This window comes from Ranitomeya imitator, chromosome 6, assembly GCF_032444005.1.
Source record: "Ranitomeya imitator isolate aRanImi1 chromosome 6, aRanImi1.pri, whole genome shotgun sequence".
In the NCBI taxonomy this organism is placed as follows: domain Eukaryota; kingdom Metazoa; phylum Chordata; class Amphibia; order Anura; family Dendrobatidae; genus Ranitomeya; species Ranitomeya imitator.
The window spans coordinates 211,489,056-211,514,975 of NC_091287.1; the positions used below are offsets into that span (position 1 = coordinate 211,489,056).

Sequence of the window (25,920 nt, forward strand, 5' to 3'; positions counted from 1 at the left end):
TGCCACCCGGACCCGGAGATTTATCCATTTCCTACTATTGGATTAATAATGGATATTGACGCCTCTCCATTATTAACCTGGCTTAATGTCACCTTACAATAGTCATCTTCCAGATGTGCCTTTTCTGGGGTGGCTGGGGGCTAATGTTTTCAGCCAGGGGGGGTCCTATAACCATGGTCCCTCTTTATGCCATTAATATCTGCCCTCAGTCACTGGCTTTCCCACTCTGGCGGAGAAAATTGCGCGGGAGCCCACGCCAATTTTTTCCGTGATTTAACACCTTTATTTTAATAGCTAGAGCCCCCAAATTTTACACACAGACACTTGGAACAATATTTTTGAGGAATATGTAAAAAAATAAGGAATATGAAATGGTTCACTGTATTTAAACCATGTCTCATATCCTGTCGGGTTTAGGAAGGAGATAGCTTAAAAGCCGGTAGTTCAATTGCCGGCTTTTGCTATCTAGCGCTGTATTAAATATAAATATATATGTATATATGTCTCACTGACATATATATATATATATATATATATATATATATATATTGTAGCATGGCTAAAGGGTGTGTAGTCGACGGGAGTTATGTGTCACATAGGTGGCTTGTCGCTGTGATGTAGCCCAGAGTGTTTTCTTTATTTCACATAACCATGTATATATATATATGTGTTTCAGGACCTGTGGTGATGTCAGACCACATGGCTAATCATGTGATGGGTTCCTGGGTGTGGTTAGCTCTATATAAGACAGGCTAATGCTTTACACAGCAGATATATGTGTGGAGGTGAAACCCTCCTGAGTGTGTTAAGGCTCCAGGACTGAGCCTGAAGGACTGGACACTTGCTTTTCTTTCCCTGAGCCAAAGGCTATTTGTTTTCTGTTATTTTGCCATGTGGTTTATGAAGCAATAAACCCTGTGAACTTTTAAAGGAACGTGCCTCCTGAGTCTCACCCGTCGCACCTGAGTGAGTGAAATCCCTACAATTGGTAGAGACGTGCAGGCAGCGTTCCCAGCTGAGACGTAAGTCTATTATTTAATGTCCTGGGTCAAGGCTGTTGCAAGCCAGCAAGCATTGCCGGGGAAAATGGAGGTCCTGCTCAAACACTTGGTCCAGTTGCAGTCACAGTAGCAGCAGCAGATGCAGCTTCTGGTAACCGCCATCCAGGGCAAGATGAGCGCCCCAACCCCAGGTCTGGCTGATGACACCCACGTCCGGAAGACGGTAAGACGCGCATTGCAGAAAATGACCCCCGGGGATGATGTTGAGGCCTTCCTGACGGTATTTGAGAGGGTCGCTGAGAGGGAAAAACTTCCGCCAGAGCAGTGGGCACAGGTACTGACGCCATACCTGACGGGAGAACCCCAGAAGGCGTACTATGACTTGACCTTGCAGGATGCCAAGGAGTATCACAAATTGAAAGCCAAGATTCTTGCACGGTTGGGGGTGACACTGACTGTCAGGGCACAGCGAATTCACTGCTGGGCCTATCACCGGGACAAACTACCTCGCTCCCAAATGTTTGATCTGTTGCACCTGGTCCAGAAATGGCTGCAGCCAGAGTCATCTACACCTGCACAGATGGTAGAACGGGTGATGATGGATCGGTTTGTCCATTCCCTCCTGAGGCCCATACAGTCTTGGGTTGCCCAGGGTGATCCCCAGAATGCCGTTGAGCTGATTGGACTGGTTGAGAGATACCAAGGGTTGGAAGGCTCCTTCGGGAGGCAGCCCATGCCGTACTGGGGGTTCCAGAAGGGAGTTGAGTCCCAAAAAGGGTGTGGGGCGTCCAAGGTCACAAAAGGCGGGGGAGGTGGTGCCCAAGGTCCCTACGGGTGATATTATTTGCTGGAGGTGCCACAAGCTAGGACATATAGCTGCCCGTTGTTCCCAGACCACTGAGCAGATGGACTGCAGCATGGGACGCCGAAGTTCATACTATGCATATCCAGCCTGCAGTGTGAACTCTCCGCCCAACGAGGGGCCTCAAGCGTGTCCCGTAAAGGTGAACGGTTGAGCAGTAACGGCACTGTTAGACTCGGGGAGCTTAGTGACCCTGGTGAGGGCCACTTTTAATCTCCACCTGCTGAAATAAAGTCGGAGTGCGGTGCATACATGGTGATGCAAAGGACTACCCTATGGCCAGGGTGGACATTGAAATGGCATGTGGCACTGAGTCCCATATAGTCAGCGTCGTTCAGGACTTGTTGCACCCTATAATTATTGGCCGGAATTTCTGTTTCTTTTGGGATTTGTGGGGAAAAGGTTCTGAGCTCCCTAGCAAGAGTAGGGAACCAATGAAGCCTGGAAAGATTTCCCCATTTTCTGATGAGTGGGGAGTTGTTGTACTGGGTCATGAAAATAAGGGAGGAGTTGGTAGAGCAGTTGGTAGTGCCGGGTCCATATAGACGGAAGGTGTTGGACATGGCCCATTGACACATCTTGGGTGGACACCTAGGGGTGGAAAAAATGCAGGAACGGGTTGTGCAGAGGTTCTATTGGCCTGGGTGTCACCGGGATATAGTGGACTATTGCAGGTCCTGCCCTACATGTCAGCTAACTGCTCCCACTCCTCATTTCTGGAACCCCCTTGTGCCATGGCCAATTATTGAGGTGCCGTTCGAGAGAATTGCCATGGACTTGGTCGGTTCCTTAGTTAAATCAGCCCGGGGCCATGAGTTTATATTAGTCATCCTGGACTATGCCACACGCTATCCTGAGGCAATTCCCTTGAGAAATTCTTCCTCGAAGAGTATAGCCCGCGAGTTGGTCCATGTGTTTTACCGGACAGGTCTGCCGAAGGAGATCCTGACTGACCAGGGGACACCTTTCATGAGCAAGGTGATGAGGGAGTTATGCAAAGTCCTGAAAATCTCCCAGTTGAGAACCTCGGTGTACCATCCCCAGTCAGATGGCCTTGTTGAGAGGTTTAACAAGACACTGAAGAGCATGCTGAGAAAAGCTATAGAGAAAGACGGTGGAGACTGGGATTGTCTCTTACCATATCTGATGTTTTCCATTCGTGAAGTTCCACAGGCCTCCACAGGGTTCTCACCGTTTGAGCTTCTATATGGCAGACATCAGCGAGGACTCCTAGATATAGCCAAGGAAACCTGGGAAGCCGAAGTCACGCCCCACAGAAGCGTCATTGAGCATATGGCCCTGATGCAGTAGAGGATTGCAAAGGTGATGCCTATCATGAAAGAACACCTCCTCCAGGCACAAGGAGCTCAGGCCAGGGTCTACAACCGGTCTGCAAGGGTTAGGCAGTTCAATCTGGGAGACCGAGTTCTTGTGTTCTTTCGGACGGTGGAAAGCAAGTTGTTGGCCAAATGTCAAGAGCCATATGAGGTCGTCGAGAAACTTGGTGAGATAAATTATAAAATTCACCAACCAGGAAGACGGAAACCATTCCATGTTTACCATGTCAACCTCATCAAGCCATGGCAAGATAGAGAGCTGGCAGTAACTTCATCTTTGTTAAGCAACCCAGAAGGTAAGGTTGGAGCGGTTACTATAGCGGAGACGCTATCGAAGACCCAGAAACAGCAGTGCTGGGAGTTACTCCAGAAAAACAGGGACCTGTTTTCAGAGTTGCCAGGATACACGAAGGTCATAGAGCATGAGGTTCTAACAGAGCCACATGTGCGGGTGAATGTGAAGCCCTATCGTATTCCTGAGGCTCATCGAGAAGTAATCTCCAAGGAGGTGGAGCGTATGTTAAAGCTTGGAGTCATTGAGGAATCCAAGAGCGGTTGGTCGAGCCCAATTGTCCTGGTCCCAAAACCTGATGGAGAGTGGAGGTTTTACAACGACTATCGGAAGTTGAATGAGGTCTCCAAGTTCGACGCTTATCCCATGCCCCGCGTTGATGAGCTCATCGAAAGGCTTGGGCACGCCAGATATATAACCACCTTGGATTTGACAAAGGGGTATTGGCAGATCCCCATGGCACAGGAAGCCAAGGAGAAGACGGCGTTTTCTACACCAGATGGATGCTTCCAGTATGTCCGGATGCCGTTTGGCCTAAAGGGAGCTCCGGCGACCTTCCAGAGGGCTATGGATAGAGTCCTTGCACCCCATAAGCTGCTGCGGACCTGGATGATATCGTCATCTTTAGCCCAGACTGGGACAGTCATCTGGAAAAAAATCCAAGCGGTGTTTGATGCTCTAAGAGAGGCGGGGTTTACTATAAACCCGAAGAAGTGTGCCTTGGGTAAGGAAGAAGCTAAGTACCTAGGCTATATAGTGGGTCATGGAGAAATAAAGCCCCAAATCAGGAAAGTGGAGGCAATTCAAACATGGCCAAAACCACTCTTCAAAAAGCAAGTTAAAGCTTTTCTGGGGATTGTGGAATATTACAGGAGGTTCATCCCAAACTTAGCCACAGTGGCTGCGCCTCTGACCGATCTGCTAAAGGGGACAAAATCAGTGATGGTTAAATGGTCCGAAGAGACAGAGTCAGCCTTCCAAGAATTGAAAGGGGCTCTATGTAAGCAACCCGTTCTGATGGCCCCAGATTTCAAGAAAGAATTTATTCTTCAGACAGATGCCTCAGATGTTGGGGTAGGAGCAGTCCTTTCTCAGGAGCTACATGGGGAGAAGCATCCTATTCTCTATCTGAGTAGAAAGCTGTCTTCATCTGAGAAGAACTACTCAGTCATAGAAAAAGAGTGATTGGCCATAAAGTGGGCGGTGGACACGTTACGGTACTATCTGCTGGGACGTAAATTTAGACTAATATCCGACCATGCCCCACTTAAGTGGATGAGGGAAACAAAAGGTAGAAATGCAAAGGTCACTCGTTGGTTCTTAGCCCTGCAGGACTTCAGTTTACATGTGGAACATAGGGCCGGAAGGCTGCACGGTAATGCTGATGCCCTATCAAGAATCCCTTGTTTAGTGGGGGAAAGTGCCAAGCCTCACGGCTTTAGGCAGAGGGGGGGTATGTAGCATGGCTAAAGGGTGTGTAGTCGATGGGAGGTATGTGTCATATAGGTGGCTTGTCGCTGTGATGTAGCCCAGAGTGTTTTCTTTACTTCACATAACCATGTATATATGTGTTTCAGGACCTGTGGTGATGTCATACCACATGGCTAATCATGTGATGGGTTCCTGGGTGTGATTTGCTCTATATAAGACAGGCTAATGCTTTACACAGCAGATATATGTGTGGAGGTGAAACCCTCCTGAGTGTGTTAAGGCTCCAGGACTGAGCCTGAAGGACTGGACACTTGCTTTTCTTTCCCTGAGCCAAAGGCTATTTGCTTTCTGTTATTTTGCCATGTGGTTTATGAAGCAATAAACCCTGTGAACTTTTAAAGGAACGTGCCTCCTGAGTCTCAGCCGTCGCACCTGAGTGAGTGAAATCCCTACAATATATATATGTAGACTGTATATATGTTTTCATGAATATTTGAGCCCATGGATCCATTGTATGTCCGTTTTGCAAGCCTGCGAGAAAATATCGCAGTACGGATGCCATACAGATTACATACGGAGGTTTATATGCGCAAAATATGCTGACACACCCTGCCTATGGATGGCATACGGATCACTATTTTGGGAATATTTCTGCGTATAACGCATGTGAAATACGGACCGTATTTGCCTACACTGAGTGACGCCAGCCTTAGGCTTAAAGGGAACCCGTCAGCAGGATTGTACTGAGTAACCTACAGACTGCACCGTTATAGTTGTTTAATTTTTATTTTTAGTTTTCAGTTAATGAGATTCTCATGCTTCGGGGCAGGCCTGTTGGGGGGAGTCTTTATGTGGTCCTCTGCTTAGATATTCATACTGATAGTTTATGACAGGTCATTGATCCCTCGGCAATATGCCTCCGATTTTACATGCTAAATATAATGGGTTTTTTTTTATTTTAATTCACATTCAGCAGGCAGGTGCTGATGGTGGCATATGTACTGTGGCATGATCGCATCTATAATGTTCATTTAAATATTTTATTTCTTGATATAAATTTATTTAGGGGAAAAGAAACATCTCTCAAATGGTGCCGGCGGCGCATGCGCAGTAGTATGTATTATATCGCAAATCAGATTGCCGATAGAGGCTGCTGCACAGGTGCAGTAGCTGCCATTTTCAGAAAATAATTATAAGATAACACTCTTAAGATTGTCTACAAGCGTGTTTCGATACTCCAGCATGCGCGAGTCACTTTCTAGGGAGAGAAGCATCTGGCAAAATTTACTCTTGTACCGTGGATCTAACAGAGTGGCAACCCAGTAGTCAGCACTATTTCTAACCCTAAGAATACAGGCATCATGTTAAAGATAGTGCAGCAAGAAGATGCTCATGTGTCAGGCCCTTCCATGAGGTCCAAGTCTATAGTCTGTTGGTGTTGGATCAACACTCAAGCTTGTTTCCTCCATACCCACCCGCCAACCATGGACAACAGAGATGGGATCATTATCCTCTTCATCTCCTGACTGTTGCCCGTCCATCACCTCTTCCTCCTCATCCTCCTCAATTTGTTCCTCGGTTCCTGCTCCTTCAATAACAATTTTAGTAGCCATTTTGAAAATGTGGAGAAGGGTTCAGAGGTCCTTCATCTGTGTCCACTCATCAAGCGTGATTTGCACCACGTTTGTACTGCATTGGCCCAAGCTATGCAAAATGACATACTGCACCAGAGCTCTTCGTGGCTGTTACAGTCTCTGCAACATATGCAGAGTGGAATGTCGACATATCACAAATCAAAAGGTTAACCGGTAGGCCAAAAGACCTCTGTCGTGATGTAAATCAATGACCTGTGAAGTGCAAGATCGGAGGAAGTGGGCACACAGCGACCGTACTTTCTCCAACAGCACATCCAGATGGAAAAATTGATGTACCAGCAAGTTGAGGACATGAGCCACACATTGCACGTGAGTGAGGTTGCCCTGGCTTAGGGCTGCACCAGGTTTGAACCTTTATCACACATGGCCTTCTCTGGCTCCAGGTTCATTGGAGACTGCCATTGCTCTAACTTGGCCAGAATAGTTGTCTATGCACAGCTGAAATGCATGTCTCATTAATAGAGAGGTTGGGGGCGCAGGTGGTAGCCCTAGAGGAGGTAGAGGAGCCAGAAGCAGTAGAGGAACTGAAAGATACAGAAGTTTGTCTCGCAAGCCTTGGGGTTTCCAAGACTTGTGGAGCAGCCCTTTGACCGCCTGCCCCCCTCCCCCCACAGGCACCATAGTCACCCAATACTTAGTCAGCGAGATGTAACGCCCCTGCCCTTGTTTGCTAGTTCAGGTGTCTGTGGTGAAATGCACCCTGGCAGACAGATATTTAGCCAAGTAATGGGTAATGGTGTCTGCAACATGCTGGTGTGTCGAAAGCACAGCTTTCTTAGAGAAGTAATGAAGTCTGAGCAGCTGTTACGGGGGACTGTGATGGCCATCAACTTTCAGAAACCGTCTGTATCCACCAGTCAGAAAGGCAGCATTTCCATAGCCAAGTTCAAGCTTTTAACTTTGCCATATGTAGGAGGAAACGTTCTTTTATGTGACCACAACTCTGGAACCGAGGGCAAGTTGCTGTGTTGAGAGAGGGTGGAGTAAGGTGAGCAGGACAAACTGCTGGACTGTGAGTGAGGCATAGGTGTTATGGTGGATTGCGAAAGATGTGTTGCTCTTGGTGAAACAAAAACAGCAGTCATCTCCACTTTCGTAACAGCTGGCAGGTTCTAACTCATACCAACTGTAAGGAATAAACAAGTGGAGGTTCTGTGGCCAGAGACCTCTGTGAGAACACTTTCCATGGTGACAGAAGAGGAAAAAGCTTTAGATGCGGTTGATGGGATGGTCGATGAATGGTGAGCCCTGCTAGTCCGCATATTAGTGTGATTCCCAGATTAAGGCATCTTAAGGCATGTAGTAGTCAAATTATTGCAATTTTTTACTCTACCGAGTCTTTTTTTGCAAATTTGGTAGACAACTTGAGTTGGGTCATCCTTTGCAGTCTGAAAAAAGGCCCAGGCTAGACAAGGCAACCCAGCCCAGACTAGGCAACCCTTGCTGCCCCTAAGAACTCCAGACTCGCGACCGGTGCTGGCCCCACAGTTGTGGCTGACGATGCAGTGCTTGTTGTGGTTGCATCACTTTGTGTCTGTGCGGCAAACTGCAATGTAGCCTCCTTCTCCTCTGGTAAGCTACTTAGCTGCATGCGTCTGGGTTCAAACCTCATCATCCTCTTCTGTTCTCACACTCCTCGACCTGAGAGTCGCCCTCCTCCTTTTCCTGCCCTGACAATACAGTACAGTCCTCTTGTATTTCAGGTATCTGAGTTTAACATCTGGTGATGAGTGTCTGGATTCTGCTCGGACCTTATTTTGCAAGGCCCAGGATCCAACAGATTCTTTCCTCCTTTGGATTCTGTGAATATGTGGAGCAGACTTCTGATGTCCCTGAAACAGAATGTGTGCACAGCTCTGCAGATTGGCGCATCTGTGGTTCTCCACAGTCACTTGGGAAGTTGTGACGCGGGGAGAAAAAAGGGTGATTGGGATGCCATCTCTTAGGATTGTATTGTGCGCGATGTTAAGGTGGAGGAAGAGGAGGAGAGGCTACGTGATGCCACGCTTGCCACCCACTGGAGCACATGCACTTTCTGTCCCTCATCTACACGGCCTAATTCTGTGCGGCTGCCAAAGAAAGGGAGTCCAGGAGCCCATCCAGTAACAGATGTTGTCAGATGTTTTGGATAGGACGAGACGGTGTTTGTTAAGTGGAGCTTTCAGAAATATTGCCACCTAACCCACATATACGTGTAACACCAAACCTATTCCCCCTTCCATCATGACCTTGCTTTTTCCCACTCATGCTGTATGTTCCCTTCACCTCTTTTACCCAGTCATCTGTCACTTAATGAACAATCAGTACTTATTTTCTAAGTGTGCCTGAACAACAATATTAGTCCTAATGGTTTTGATTAGCAAATGAGGTTTCTTGAGTCCTGACTGCAACACAGTATTAGTCCAAATGATTTTGAGTAGGAAATATGGACAATGGACTGCTCAACACTATTAGCCCTAACGATTTTGATTAGCAAATGGGGCTTCCTGGATGCCTCCCAATATTAGCCATAACAATTTATATTAACAAATGTGGCCTCCTGAGTCCTGACTGCACCACAGTTTTAGCCCAAACTATTTTGAGTAGGAAATGTGGACTCCTGCCTGTACAACTCTATTAGCACAAGCTAGTTAGGTGCTGGAAGGTCGATTTCACAGAGGACAGGATCCTATTTAACTAAATGAAAAGTTCACTTTCAGCTGCAGCAGGAGCATCTTTTTTGCACTGTCTCCTGAGAAAATGGTGCCAGCAAAACATGTCCACTTTTTATATGGAGAGGGACATGTGACTTTGGCAGTGCTTGGCTAAATGAATGTATACACATTAAGTTATTTAAAAAAAAATTACACTCCGCTATACACACATCCTCCTCTTAAAAAAACATGTCTCTCACTCTCATCATATAGGACAACTATCCTAGTCAAAGTCATAACAAAAGCATGAATGGAAATGCAATCACTTATCCATCTGTGACCTAATTTTGCTGACTTTGAGGAGAAATGCTCAGGAAACCACACTTGAATTCGAATGCGGTACATTTGTTCTGAATTTGAGATTGATGAACATTTTCCAAACAAGTCTGCTCATCTCTACTCAAGACCACGCAATACTCTATGGATGCAAAATGTAACCCAGCAAAATTTTTTAGCATTTTTTAGAGTCGTATATATGACAAAAATGTACCCCAGTCTACAGAATAGTGTATGGTTAAGAAATGTAACCAGGACAAATTTTTAAATGCCCTTTTGGACTGTTATATATCCCCAAAATGTGACAGAAAGCACATAATCTATGTATGAGTAATCTAATCCATAAATATTTTTCAACACTTTTTGTGAGTTTTACATAACATAGTAAAGCAATAATAACAGTGTTAAACTGTGTGGATTTCTGTGAAAGGAGCTGAGATTTACTTGTTTCCTGACATTTCTAGCCTCACTCTGTGTATGAGAAGAGAACTACAACTCCTACTTCTTAAAATTAAAGACAGTGGGGCTGCATATTGCTGGAGTCATCCTTTTCACCTTATTGTAAGGAAAAGTGGTACACATTATTCTAACTGGCTGATTGTAGATGATCCCCTCAAGTTCCCCAAAGGAGGAAGAGGAAAGAGCTGCAGAATACTATTTTCTCTTTAGACATTCAAAAAACTGAAAAAGACTTCCCAAGAGATGTGTCCCCATGTCCCCGTATTGTTAAATAATGGCTAAGTCATGACAGTGGGTGACCTATTTGTCTGCATTTTGTATTACATGATTGCTTTGGCTTAATTGCTCTCTAATCTAGGAAACTACTTGCAGAAATATCCTGTTATTGAATACTCCCTTTTTTCAGAGATTCTGATACATTTCCACCTCAGGGAGTTATGTTTATTTATCCTTAAAGAAGGTGACTTGAGTCATGGGTTCCCTTCCTAAAATCTAGGTTGAACCTTCTTGTTACCATTTTTTTAAGTCACATTAAGTATATTATGTTTCTGAGAAGTGTCACTCTCTTACTGATGTTACTTAAGTTATCTTAATAAGTTAACTATTAACACAATTGATAAGAATATTTTGAATAATAGACATAATGCTGTTGCACAGCTGACTACTAGGGTTGAGCGAAACGGATTGGTCATTTTCATAAGTCGCCGACTTTTGGCAAAGTCGGGTTTCATGAAACCTGATCCGATCCCTGTGTGGGGTAGGCCATGCGGTACGCGACCTTTGCGCCAAAGTCGCGCTTCATATGATGCGTTCAGCGCCATTTCTCAAGGAGAATAACTTAATGAGCCACCTTGTACAAATGCAGCATTACTGCTGTACAAGGTGGCTGTTATACATACAAACGCCTGGGGGGGGGACAGGTTCCTTTTAATTTCAGTTGATGTGTCTGCGTGGCGTTTGCAAGACACGATGCCGGCTACACAGCAGGGGACAGCTGGCGTTGCTGAACCCCACTGACACATTGGCTGGGGTTTTTCTCTGTGCAGCTAGCACTTCCGGGCACCAACTGGCGGTGTTAGAGCCCAGGGTCAGCAGGAGGAGCAGAGGGAGCAGAGTGTAGGCTAAAGCCTGCACTGGAGGCAGCTTTGTGTCTGTGTCTGCCTGGCGTTTGCAGGACACGATGCCGGCTACACAGCAGGGGAACAGCTGGCGTTGATGAACCCCACTGACACATTGGCAGGTGTTTTTCTCTGTGCAGCCAGCACTTCCGGGCCTACACTCTGCTCCTCTGCTCCTCCTGCTGACCCTGGGCTCTAACACCGCCAGTTGGTGCCCGGAAGTGCTGGCTGCACAGAGAAAAACACCCGCAAATGTGTCAGTGGGGTTCAGCAATGCCAGCTGTTCCCCTGCTGTGTAGCCATCATCATGTCCTGCAAACACCATGCAGACACAACAGACCTAAAACGGCCTACACTCTGCTCCCTCTGCTCCTCATGCTGACCCTGGGCTCTAACACCGCCAGTTGGTGCCCGGAAGTGCTAGCTGCACAGAGAAAAACACAAGCCAATGTGTCAGTGGGGTTCAGCAACGCCAACTGTTCCCCTGCTGTGTAGCCGGCATCGTGTCCTGTAAACGCCACGCAGACACAACAACTGAAATTAAAAGGAACCTGTCCCCCCCCGGGCGTTTGTATGTATAACAGCCACCTTGTACAGCAGTAATGCTGCATTTGTACAAGGTGGCTCATTAAGTTATTCTCCTTGCACACGTCGAACTCAACATGTATAAAATGTGTCCCCTGAGACCATTAAACCGTCCCGGAGGTGTGACTTTCCTTTGTAATGACACGCAGCAACCCCCTTGGTAGCGCTGCCCGTCTTCTGACATCATTGGTTGACTGGCTGCGCCTCTGTGGCCGCCCTGCCTGACACAATGCCCCTCGGTGTCTTATTTATTTTGACTGTGAGGGTGTGATTGATGGGCATGAGCAGTGCATATCTTCGACTGTCACTCATCTCCTTCCGCCTTCTTCAGACTGTGCGGCTTCATGGCCGTGGCATGCGATAAGGGATCAGCTGACGCCGCACAGTCTGAAGCAGGTGTAAGGACATGAGTGAGAGGCGGACATATTTACTGCGCAAGGCCATGAATCCCAGCCCCGCAGTGTGAATAAATGAAAAGACACTGCGGGGCTGGGATTCATGGGCATCACGAACCGCACCGGCCGACATCAAATGATGTCAGAAGACGGGCAGCGCTAACAGCGCATGGCCAAGGGATAACACAACAGCGCAGACTCTTGTACAGCAAAAAGCGACGCTCAGGAGGCCGCGCCCAGCACCAAGGTGGTATTTTTGACAACTGTGCTGCGTCTCATTAAGAAGGAAACTCCTGCCTCCAAGACAGTTTGACTGTATAAGGGGTTAAATTGTATACGTGTTTCATTCAGCGTGTGCAAGGAGCAGAATTAAAAAGGCAACCTATGACTTGTGCAGCATTACTGCTGCACAAGGTGGCTCTTCTAGTTTGTAACACCTGAGGGGGGTTTAAATGTTCCCTTTAAAAGTGGTTCAATTAGGCTTCGGCCTACACTCTGCTCCTCCTGCAGACCCTGGGCTCTAACACCGCCAGTTGGTGCCCGGAAGTGCTGGCTGCACAGAGAAAAACACCCGCCAATGTGTCAGTGGGGTTCAGCAACGCCAGCTGTAACCTTGCTGTGTAGCCGGCAACGTGTCCTTCAAACGCCACGCAGACACAAAGCTGCCTCCAGTGCAGGCTTCGGCCTACACTCTGCTCCTCTGCTCCTCCTGCTGACCCTGGGCTCTAACACTGCCAGTTGGTGCCCGGAAGGGCTGGCTGCACAGAGAAAAACACCCGCCAATGTGTCAGTGGGGTTCAGCAACGCCAGCTGTTCCCCTGCTGTGTAGCCGGCAACGTGTCCTGCAAACGCCACGCAGACACAAAGCTGCCTCCAGTGCAGGCTTCGGCCTACACTCTGCTCCCCCTGCTGACCCTTTGCTCCAACACCGCTAGTTGGGGCTCTAGGAAGACAATCTTGAATAGGTCCCCATCCTGGTTCCAGTACCGTCAGCTGGTTCCGGGTAGAGCCTTTGGCTTAGGTGCCTCCTTCTGGGTATCCGAGTTCCACCAACGTCAGGTGGTCCTTGGTAGTGCTTTCAGGCACGGGTACCTCCTGCTTAGTAACCGGGTTCCAGTATCGTCAGCTGGTCCTCGGTAGTTCCATTGGCTCTTGGACCTTCGGCTACCCATCCGGGTTCCAGTACCGTCAGCTGGTTCTCGGCAGTGTCTTTTGCTCTTGTACCTTCTGCTCCCCATCCTGGTTCCAGTACCGTCAGCTGGTTCCGGGCAGAGCCTTTGGCTTAGGTGCCTCCTTCTGGGTATCCGAGTTCCACCAACGTCAGGTGGTCCATGGTAGTGCTTTCTGGCATGGGTACCTCCTGCTTAGTAACCGGATTCCAGTAACGTCAGCTGGTCCTCGGTAGTTCCACTGACTCTTGGACCTTCGGGTAGCCATCCGAGTTCCAGTTCCATCAGCTGGTTCTCGGCATTTTCTCAGCCTTCTTGTACCTTCTGCTACATTTGCAAGTTCAAGACCCTAAAGACGACGACCCGGAAGACCACCCCTAAGATGACGACGACACCAGAGACGATAACCACTGAGATGACGACGACCCTGGAGACGATGACCCTGAAGACCACCCCGATGACGATGACGACGACCCCGGAGACGACGACCCTGGAGACGATGACATGGAAGACCGAGAAAAAGAACAAGAGGCTGCAGAACAAAGAGCAGAAGAACATTAAGCATAACATTAAATATCAGAGCAAAAGATATACCGTATATACTCGAGTATAAGCCGACCCGAGTATAAGCCGACCCCCCTAATTTTGCCACAAAAAACTGGGAAAACTTATTGACTCGAGTATAAGCCTAGGGTGGAAATGCAGCAACTACCGGTGAATTTCAAAAATAAAAATAGATCATTATTTCCCCATAGCTGTGCCATATAGTGCTCTACACCATTCATATTTCCCCATAGCTGTGCCCCATATAGTGCTCTGCACCGTTCACTGTGCCCCCTAGCTGTGCCATATACAGTGCTCTGCACCGTTCATTGTGCCCCCTAGCTGTGCCATATACGGTGCTCTGCACCGTTCATTGTGCCCCCTAGCTGTGCCATATACGGTGCTCTGCACCGTTCACTGTGCCCCCTAGCTGTGCCTTATACGGTGCTCTGCACCGTTCATTGTGCCCCCTAGCTGTGCCATATACGGTGCTCTGCACCGTTCATTGTGCCCCCTAGCTGTGCCATATACGGTGCTCTGCACCGTTCACTGTGTCCCCTAGCTGTGCCTTATACGGTGCTCTGCACCGTTCACTGTGCCCCCTAGCTGTGCCTTATACGGTGCTCTGCACCGTTCATTGTGCCCCCTAGCTGTGCCATATACGGTGCTCTGCACCGTTCACTGTGCCCCCTAGCTGTGCCATATACAGTGCTCTGCACCGTTCATTGTGCCCCCTAGCTGTGCCATATACGGTGCTCTGCACCGTTCACTGTGCCCCCTAGCTGTGCCTTATACGGTGCTCTGCACCGTTCACTGTGCCCCCTAGCTGTGCCATATACAGTGCTCTGCACCGTTCATTGTGCCCCCTAGCTGTGCCATATACGGTGCTCTGCACCGTTCATTGTGCCCCCTAGCTGTGCCATATACGGTGCTCTGCACCGTTCACTGTGCCCCCTAGCTGTGCCTTATACGGTGCTCTGCACCGTTCATTGTGCCCCCTAGCTGTGCCATATACGGTGCTCTGCACCGTTCACTGTGCCCCCTAGCTGTGCCATATACAGTGCTCTGCACCGTTCATTGTGCCCCCTAGCTGTGCCATATACAGTGCTCTGCACCGTTCACTGTGCCCCATAGATGTGCCATATACGGTGCTCTGCACCGTTCATTGTGCCCCCTAGCTGTGCCATATACGGTGCTCTGCACCGTTCACTGTGCCCCCTAGCTGTGCCTTATACGGTGCTCTGCACCGTTCATTGTGCCCCCTAGCTGTGCCTTATACGGTGCTCTGCACCGTTCATTGTGCCCCCTAGCTGTGCCATATACGGTGCTCTGCACCGTTCACTGTGCCCCCTAGCTGTGCCTTATACGGTGCTCTGCACCGTTCACTGTGCCCCATAGATGTGCCATATACGGTGCCCTGCACCGTTCATTGTGCCCCCTAGCTGTGCCTTATACGGTGCTCTGCACCGTTCATTGTGCCCCATAGATGTGCTCCATATACGGTGCTCTGCACCGTTCACTGTGCCCCATAGATGCTCCACATTAATCTGTGCTGCCGCTGCTGCTGCTGCAATAAAAAAAAAACAACACATACTCACCTCCCTTGATTGCAGCTCCCAGCGTCTCGTTCCGGCGCCTCCATCTTCCCGGCGTCTCTGCTCTGACTGATCAGGCAGAGGGCGCCGCGCACACTATATGCGTCATCGCGCCCTCTGCCTGAACAGTCAGAGAGCGCAGACGCCGGGAAGATGGAGGCGCCGGCCGGGAAGATGGATCGGCGCCCGGCGGCTGGAACGAGGACAGGTGAATATGCTATACTCACCTAGTCCTGGCGATCCTCGCGCTGTCCCCTCCTGTCTTCGGCGCTGCAGCTTCTTTCTCTATCAGCGGTCACCGGCACCGCTGATTAGAGAAATGAATAAGCGGCTCCGCCCCTATGGGAGGTGGAGCCGCTTATTCATTTCTGTAATGAGCGGTCCCACGTGACCGCTGAAGAGAGGAAGAAGCTGCAGCGCCGAAGCCCGTGGGACGGCAGGGACAGCGCGAGGATCGCTGGGACTAGGTAAGTATACCCCAGCGCCCTCAGCCCCTCACCTGCCGACCCCACCGCTACCGTGACTCGAGTATAAGCCGAGGGGGGCACTTTCAGCCCTAAAATTTGGGCTGAAAATCTCGGCTTATACTCGAGTATATACGGTAATCTAAATTATAAGCAGAAGAAGACTAAGCAGTGTATGGAGGTGAGTCCGTTCCTCCTCGTGGTGCCCCTGGATACAGCCTGATGCTGCAGGCCAAACTGAACGCGGACAAATGTAACTCTTTTGTGACAGGCAGAACGGAAGGTGTAATCTTCAAACTTTTATAGATAACAACTACAAGAATGCCTGTCACAAATAAGAATATGATGAAGAAGTAGAATATGAAGAAGAATAATAGTTGAATAAAAAGAATATGAAGAATGTAACAAAAAAAAAATAATAGATAGAAGATGAAGATGAATAAGGTGAAGAAGAAGTTGATGTCAAAGATGCTGATGATGATGAAGAAGAAAGTGTGGGAGAAGTAAAAAAAAAAAGGTGAAGGGCGTGGAAGTAGTGAAACATCAATATCTGACAAAATAAAAAAAAATCTTAACATAGTCAATATCTTTGTAACTCCGAACGTCTTAAAAAAAAAAATAAAATTCCTGCTATTCTATTTAATTGGGCTAAACCTCTACGCCTTTAATGTCTCCGCCACCTCCCCCAATACATCCTACATTATTCTTAGTTGTTTTCCTTCATGTAGAATGAACCTACAAGGAAAGAAAGGGTTTATTTTAATTCCGATATTTTCCTCCCATTGACTTGCATTGGTATCGGGTATCGGTATCGGCGAGATCCGATATTTTGCCGATATCGGCCGATCCAATCCGATACCGATACTTTCCGATATCGGAAGGTAACGCTCAACACTAATCGTGACAGCTGTTTTCCATGTGGGAACTGTTCGGCCCGTCGGTCTATTGTAAGAACAAAAGAGTTTGTAAACTCAGCTGTTGATGAAATTTATAAGATTGTGCATCATATCACTTGCAATACAGAAGCAGTGGTATATCATGCCCGCTGTCCATGTGATCGTATTTACATTGGTATGACAACCAGAGGTCTAAAAGTCCGTGTGCAGAAACATATAAGAGATATTAAAAATTCAGCCAATTGTTCTGATCCACATCCCGAAACACTTCTTAGAAATGCACAACAATAATCCTAAAGGGCTTATGGTCTGTGGCATCGATCACATCTAAATGGGGATTTGGGGCGGGAATGTAAAACAGAAATTGCTTCAAAAAGAAGCACGATGGATAGTGATTCTAGACACACTTTCACCAAAGGGCCTGAATGAAGCCCTCAGTTTCAAGTTTTTTCTATAATCTTTATTGTTCTTAAAGTTTTGGGCTTGGTCTTTTTATTTTAACCTCTTCATTCTCATTTTTGCATTTATTCATTGATTTTATTTTTCACTAAGGCTATGTGCACACGTTGCGGAATGGGGTGCAGAAATTTCTGCACAAAATCTTCATCTCCTGGCAGAAACCGCAGGTGCAGATTTGCCGCGGATTTGCTGTGGATTTTACATAGTAACATAGTAACATACTGTAGTTAGTAAGGCCGAAAAAAGACATTTGTCCATCCAGTTCAGCCTATATTCCATCATAATAAACTAGCTATTGAACCCGTTCTACGCCCGGGTGGCGAGCATTTATATTGGTATATGGTCTCCATCATGTGCTGCTGCCATCCTGCGCCCGTTCTGTCATGTGCTGCTGCCATCCTGCGCCCGTTCTGTCATGTGCTGCTGCCATCCTGCGCCCGTTCTGTCATGCGCTGCTGCCATCCTGCGCCCGTTCTGTCATGTGCTGCTGCCATCCTGCGCCCGTTCTGTCATGTGCTGCTCCCATCCTGCTGCCATCCTGCGCCCGTTATGTCATGCGCTGCTGCCATCTTGCGCCCGTTCTGTCATGTGCTGCTGCCATCCTGCGCCCGTTCTGTCATGCGCTGCTGCCATCCTGCGCCCGTTCTGTCATGCGCTGCTGCCATCCTGTGCCCGTTCTGTCATGCGCTGCTGCCATCCTGCGCCCGTTCTGTCATGTGCTGCTGCCATCCTGCGCCCGTTCTGTCATGTGCTGCTGCCATCCTGCGCCCGTTCTGTCATGTGCTGCTCCCATCCTGCTGCCATTCTGCGCCCGTTATGTCATGCGCTGCTGCCATCTTGCGCCCGTTCTGTCATGTGCTGCTGCCATCCTGCGCCCGTTCTGTCATGCGCTGCTGCCATCCTGCGCCCGTTCTGTCATGCGCTGCTGCCATCCTGCGCCCGTTCTGTCATGCGCTGCTGCCATCCTGCGCCCGTTCTGTCATGCGCTGCTGCCATCCTGCGCCCGTTCTGGCCATGTGCTGCTGCCATCCTGCGCCCGTTCTGTCATGTGCTGCTCCCATCCTGCGCCCGTTCTGTCATGTGTTGCTCCCATCCTGCGCCCCCGTTCTGTCATGCGCTGCTGCCATCCTGCGCCCGTTCTGTCATGTGCTGCTCCCATCCTGCGCCCGTTCTGTCATGCGCTGCTGCCATCCTGCGCCCGTTCTGTCATGCGCTGCTGCCATCCTGCGCCCGTTCTGTCATGCGCTGCTGCCATCCTGCGCCCGTTCTGTCATGTGCTGCTGCCATCCTGCGCCCGTTATGTCATGCGCTGCTGCCATCCTGCGCCCGTTCTGTCATGTGCTGCTCCCATCCTGCGCCACTATTGTATTATATGCCCCCGTATGCTGCTGCCATATAAAAAAGAAAAAAATACCATACTCACCTATCGTCCGGCTCCACTGCAGGTGTGTCTTCAAGAAAATGGCGCCGGAAAGCGCGGACTGCGCAGGCGCCGATTCCGGCAGCAGGAATCGGCGCCTGCGCAGTCCGCGCTCTCCGGCGCCATTTTCTTGAAGACACACCTGCAGTGGAGCCCGAGTGTGTGTTCAAGAAAATGGCGCCGGAAAGCGCGGACTGCGCAGGCGCCGATTCCGGCAGCAGGAATCGGCGCCTGCGCAGTCCGCGCTTTCCGGCGCCATTTTCTTGAACACACACTCCGGCTCCTCTGCCTGTGACTGGACTCTGTCACAGCAGAGGAGCCGGGAGACGGAGCCGCACGCAGCGCTGGAACGGAGGACAGGTGAATATACTTACCCTCCCTCCTGGCGCGTCCACGGTCCCTGACTCTCCGGTGGAGATCGCGGTATGCGTTCAGTGCTTACGCATACCGCGATCTCCTGGGAGCGTCACTCTGTGGGGGCCAGACTGCGCCGGCGCTTGCGCCTGCGCAGTCTATAAAGGCTTCGGACAGAGTGACGCTCCCAGCGTTATATTATAGATCCCCAGATCTACGTCCTTCTACAGAACCTAATAATTGTATGATACAATATTGTTCTGCTCCAGGAAGACATCCAGGAAGACATTTTGTGCGGTTTTGATGCCGAATTGATGTGGATTTTGTGCAGATTTTCTGCGGTTTTTACTCCTGCGGATTTCTATAATGGAAGGGTGCAGAAACGCTGCAGATCCGCACAAAAGTAGTGACAGGCACTTTTTTAAAATCCGCAGCGTTGTAAATCACAGTGCGGATCTGCAGCGTTTCTGCGCGGAAAAATCTGCTGCGGATCCGCACTAAATCCGCATCGTGTGCACATAGCCTTAATCAGATGATGTGTTGTCCAAGATTTCTATATCAACTTCACTCTTCATTCACCTATCAGAGGGACCCCATATCGGATACTCCACCAGATGATACCATCACATCTGAAGACTCATGGACTTTTGAAAAAAATATGTATTCATCTATGATTATTTATACATGGAAATAGACTGCTATTAAGTCTTTGGGACCTCTTATGGTGGTATGTTTTTTATGATTTTGCCATCTTCAATTGGAACAAGTATTTCTGTCTTTTGAGCCAGGAAACTATGGCTGCTTCACTAGACATCATGTGGATAACATAATTATTGTCTTCTGATTGTCCGATGTATTCCATGGTGACTTGGGATCATGACTAAATGGGTTTTATAGGTGAAAATTTTGACTAACATTATTTCTTTATTCTATGTCTCCTTATTTGACAGCATTTTTATATTATATTGTTTTTCCTTTTTTGTTCCAATTGAATATGTCAACTTAATCTATGTGTGGCATGTCATGTGGTTGTATGCAGTATCTATTATGTGGCATGTTAAATATATGTACGCAACAAAAAAAATAAAAAATCTTTATTTTTATATAGCGCTAACATATTCCGCAGATAAATTCCCATACAGACGCGCCCCACGCATGCGCTTTGTCACTTCGGCGTCGCCGCTGGCTGGAAACGTTGCTGTGGAGATGAGCAGCGATGACGCACGTCCTCCTGCCCATGATCCACGGTGCGCGGCGGCCCGCCTCACTGCCGGCACGTACACATCATGATGGGTCTGCGCGCCGATTCGCTGGAGGTCCCCGTACTCTTACATAAATATCCCAGCCCATTTTTACTGACCACCCCTCCTGACGAAGCCAAGGCGGTGAAACGTGCATTGAGGCCTTCCTGTATCCTGTTAGCACAGCACGCCTGCATTCTCCTGCTATCATGTCCCAAGGTACTAGTATATAGCCCTCCGTACTGCCCACTATATATAGTGGCTTAGTGGTTAGCACTGCAGCCTTGCAGCGCTGGAGTCCTGGGTTCATATCCCACCAAGGACAACATCTGCAAAGAGTTTGTATGTTCTCTCCGTGTTTGCGTGGGTTTCCTCCCACATTCCAAAGACATACTGATAGGGAATTTAGATTGTGAGCCCCATCGGGGACAGTGATGATAATGTCTGTAAAGTGCTGCGGAATATGTTAGCGTTATATAAAAAAAAAAATAAAGATTATTATAGATTATAGCCAAGCTTGGCAGTAATTTATCTTTAGTTACCTTGGATTATACTAATGCTTCAGTGATTCATCACTCCTGGCGTCCAGTAGGACCATTGTTAAGCTATTTAGGCCCCCTCACTTACTTTCTTTTAGTATTCCTCGGCACCCTGATTGTCATATTTATGACTTTATTGCATTACTCATTGCAGGTGTTGCACCAGGATACTTGTGCTGTCTACCAGTGCACTTTATACCATCTAGATACACTGACTGTTTTAGCTGTGATTGTTCACCTACTCCTTCATTTTTGTCTGTGTGAATTTATATATTTTTTCTAATAAACTTTGTATTGATTATTTACCCATATTTTGGTATTGATTCTGTGCAAGACTACATTGTGAACAAATTGGTATTTCTTATCATATTATTTTACTGATCCATTGCCCTGTTTTTTTGGTTTATATGTGTTGGCTTAGGGGTATGTCCTGTGCTGGCCCTCAGGACTTCTTTTGTAGGTTGTATCACATTTTAAAACAGTCTTTTTATATCAGTCAGACACTTGGCCTATCTGTGGTGTCCAAATCCTTGCTTTTCAGGCATACATTCCAGTTTTTGTCTGCTACCCTTGGTCTATACAGTATTTTGTGGTTACAAAATTTTAAAAAAATCCAGACCACATATTGAAACAGTCTGTAATCTGTCAGATGCTCAGTCTTTCTGTAGTGCTACTTCAAGACAGTAATTGTCTTTTCAAAAAATTAAAAAAATGCCAAATATTGAACCTTGTGGTTTTTCTGTCAGATGCCCCCTCTATCTGTGTTTTAAAAATTGTTGCATTTGAGTGCTTGTTTGAACTGGTTTTAGTGTGTCTTACCCTAGTTACCCTAGTTTTCTCAAAGTTAATCCATTTGTATTGAACTTTTAAAATATTTCAGTAGTCCATTTAAAATGAGCAAGGCAAGGGATGGGGAAGTGGACGTGGTGCTGATGGTGCATGCAGAGGATGAGGCCGTGGCCAAGCTGAAAATGGGCAACAACAAAGACCCACATCTTCTCGCTCAACCCTACTGTTCCAGTTTTTAGGGGACCGCAGCACACCACTATTGAAGCCAGAAAAGTGTGAAACGGTTGTTGGTTGGATAGCAGATAATGCTTCTAGTTACTTACCCTCACCACGTCTTCCACAAGGTCAAGTCTAAGTAGCCGTGAGTGTGGACCGCATATTACTCACCCTGATCCTCCTACCATGCCGAGGGCCCTGAGACAACTGATGCCACACTTGGACACTCTAAAGAGCTGTTCACCTTTCCCTTTAAAGATTCTGGACTCTCGGCCAGTCAACTTGAAGTGGGGCAAGATGAGATTGCATGTACCAATGCCCAAATATTTGAGCAGCCACGGTTACACGAAGGTTCCCGATATCACAAAAATATCGGAACTCGGTATCGGAATTCCGATACAGCAAATATCGGCCGATACCCGATACTTGCGGTATCGGAATGCTCAACACTACTGAGGAGCGAATAAACGTGGAGGAGAGAAGGAGGTCTTGGGAGGACCAGAGATTACGTGAGGGAATATATTGAGAGATTAGTTTGGAAATATACGGAGGAGAAAGGTTATGGATGGCATTGTAGGTCCGTGTTAGTAGTTTAAACTGGATACGCTGGGAAATTGGTAGCCAGTGAAGGGATTTGCAAAGAGGGGAAGCAGGAATGTAGACAGGAGAGAGATTAATTAGTTGGGCAGCAGAGTTAAGAACGGATTGGAGGGGTGCGAGAGTGTTAGAGGGTAGCCCACAAAGGAGGATGTTGCAGTAGTTGAGGCGAGAGATGATTAGGGCATGCACAAGCATTTTGGTAGAGTGAGGGTTGAGGAAAGGATGGGTTCTGGAAATATTTTTGAGCTAGAGGCGACAGGTGGCGAGAGCTTTGATGTGCGGTTTAAAGGACAGGGCAAAGTCCAGGGTTACTCCGAGGCATTGGATTACCGGAATGGGGGAAAGTGAGAATTCATTTATTGTGATAGATAGATCAGGTAGGGAAGATGTGCGAGATGTATATATTGGGTAATGTTCCTACTGCCAGCAAACGCTGCGGCATGGATACTGCATACATCTGCAGTATCCAGCTGTTACAGCATAGTGGATGGGATTTCTAGAAATCCCATGCCCACTTTGCGTGCACCAATGCACACGGCTCACCTGCAGAGACGGACATGAGACACGTCTTTCCAGCCCGCAGCTTGTCAATTTATGCCGCAGAGACGCTCAGTCTCCGCTGCATAAATTACTTATACACTTTCATTAGATGCGGTAAAACCACATTACCTTCCTAGTCACATGCGTATTAAGTGTGGGAATGCAGCTTACTATGCATTTACGAATTTACATAATGGTGTATCTTGTGACACAGCCAGACATATATGACACAGGAAGTGGAGGAAAGCACAGAGAGAAGTCCCCTCCTTTTTAATAAATAAATATATATATTTTTTTAAAATAGCATGGAGTCCCCTCATATTTGTTATCCAGCCAGAGTAAAGCAGACAACTGGGACTGGTATTTCAGGCTGGTAAGGAACCAATATCCATGAACCCTACCAGCCTGATAATACGAAGCCGCAACAGTCCATTTACCTTGAACGGTTAGCAAAAATAGTGGGATCCCCTCCAAAAAAAAAGCATGGGGTCCCCCTATGTTTGTTAACCAGCCAGAGTAAAGCAGACTACTGGGACTGGTATTTCAGGCTGATAAGGATCCAATATCCATGAACCTTACCAGCCTGATAATACCAGGCTGCAGCAGTTTGCTTAACTTGGATGGTTAGCAAAACCCCCCCAAGATATTATGTTCATAACATAATATTCATAACAAGAAAACATCATAATGCAAAATATTAATATTTTACCTGTTCCTTAACAGATGCCAAAATAGCTGAAGTTGTTTCTGTCTCATTTGAAATGTTCATTTCTGGGCTTGATGAGCTAGTCTTATCTGAGCATGATGGTTGAGCTGGAACGGGCATTGCTTCTAAACTAAAATAAGAAAGGAAACATAAAACAGATACGTGCTGTAAATGTGAACTCATAAATTTCTCTGAATTACATACAATAAATGCTATATAAGCACATATTTGATGCTAAACGTTTCTTTTTTAATCAAATATTTTTAGCAACACAGGTGAGAGGACCTTGCAGGGCGGCTAAGGGTATGTGCACACATATTCTTGAGGTCTGCGGATTTTTCCGCAGCGGATTTGTGAAAACCGCAGGTAAAAGGCACTGTGTTTTACCTGCGGATTTCCTGCGGAATTACCGCTGATTTGCCACGGTTTTTGTGCGGATTCCACTGCAGTTTTACACATGCGGTTTTCTATTATGGAGCAGGTGTAAAACCGCTGGGATTCCGCAAAGAATTGACATGCTGCGGAATGTAAACCGCTGCATTTCCGCGCATTTTTTTCCACAGCATGTGCACTGCGGATTGCGTTTCCCATAGGTTTACATTGTACTGTAAACGCATGGGAAACTGCTGTGGACCCGCAGCTGTGGAAATGCTGCGGATCCTCAGCAAAATCCACAGCGTGTGAACATGGCCTAATACTGAAGGCAATCTGGCCTTTTTTCTCTGGTCCCGAAGCTCTAGAGGGCTCATGGCCGGATTGCTCTCATGTGCGGCAGGCAGGGATCGATCCTGGTAGCTCCGCTGCTTACAGCAGTAATTGACAGCTGAGCTGCAGGGATCCATTCTCTGCTTCCTGTCCACTGCTTTCTGTCTGACACAGCCACATATCAATTCAGTATGGACCTGTGTCAGAGACAAAGCTGCTGGTGACGATGATGCTGCAGGGGAAAGTAGCAGACAATATCATTGGCAAGCAGGGTTTATTAAAAAGAAGTTGGAGTAAAACCTCCACCAATGATCAACCATAAGGAAAATGTAAAAAACACTATGGACTATAATAGGGGCCACCTGCAACACAATATGCAAACAAACTAAAGAACAAAAAAAACACAGTCATGGAGCCCATTTTGAATAAGAAAGTCTAAATCTTTATTAGTAACATTGGAACAGGAAAACAAGGGAGCTAATAGGGCTAAATGAGAGTAAAATCAGATATTTAACAGCATCCAGAGGAAACGCTAAGGGCAGGCATGTCACAAGCAAAACATACATACACCAATAATACGGCAATCTTGTTACTGCAATCCCTTAAGGTACTTGTATCTACTATTATGCGTTTCTATTTTGGATTGCATACTACTATGGATTATGCACCCGTATTATTGATGAATGTATTTTTTGCAATCTATATTTAACCCCTTTACCCCCAAGGGTGGTTTGCACGTTAATGACCGGGCCAATTTTTACAATTCTGACCACTGTCCCTTTATGAGGTTATAACTCTGGAACGCTTCAACGGATCCCAGTGATTCTGACATTGTTTTCTCGGGACATATTGTACTTCATGATAGTGGTAAAAATTCTTTGATAGTACCTGCGTTTGTTTGTGAAAAAAATGGAAATTTTAGCGAAAATTGTGAAAATTTCGCAATTTTCCAACTTTGAATTTGTATGCAATTAAATCACAGAGATATGTCACACAAAATACTTAATAAATAACATTTCCCACATGTTTACTTTACATCAGCACAATTTTGGAACCAAAATTTTTTTTTTGTTAGCGAGTTATAAGGGTTAAAAGTTGACCAGCAATTTCTCATTTTTACAACACCATTTTTTTTTAGGGACCACATCTCATTTGAAGTCATTTTGAGGGGTCTATATGATAGAAAATACCCAAGTGTGACACCATTCTAAAAACTGCACCCCTCAAGGTGCTCAAAACCATATTCAAGAAGTTTATTAACCCTTCTGGTGCTTCACAGGAATTTTTGGAATGTTTAAATAAAAATTAACATTTAACTTTTTTTCACAAAAAATTTACTTCAGCTCCAATTTGTTTTATTTTACCAAGGGTGACAGGAGAAAATGGACCCTAAAAGTTGTTGTACAATTTGTCCTGAGTACACCGATACCCCATATGTGGGGGTAAACCACTGTTTGGGCGCATGACAGAGCTCGGAAGCGAAGGAGCGCCATTTGACTTTTCAATGCAAAATTGACTGGAATTGAGATGGGACGCCATGTTGCGTTTGGAGAGCCACTGATGTGCCTAAACATTGGAAC

General features: G+C 47.1%; 1 protein-coding gene across 4 annotated transcripts in view; it reads right to left on the minus strand.

Annotated features, from left to right (window-relative positions):
• The window catches only part of CTNND2 (catenin delta 2), a 2,169,946-nt gene that overhangs the window by 2,072,394 nt on the left and 71,632 nt on the right, over positions 1-25,920 (minus strand). For all 4 annotated transcript variants that reach the window (XM_069730454.1, XM_069730453.1, XM_069730452.1 and 1 more), the window contains exon 2: positions 23,639-23,765. In XM_069730454.1, coding sequence (XP_069586555.1) covers positions 23,639-23,755 — 117 coding nt within the window. In that variant the 5' untranslated portion in view covers positions 23,756-23,765. The remainder of the gene's footprint in view (positions 1-23,638; positions 23,766-25,920) is intronic.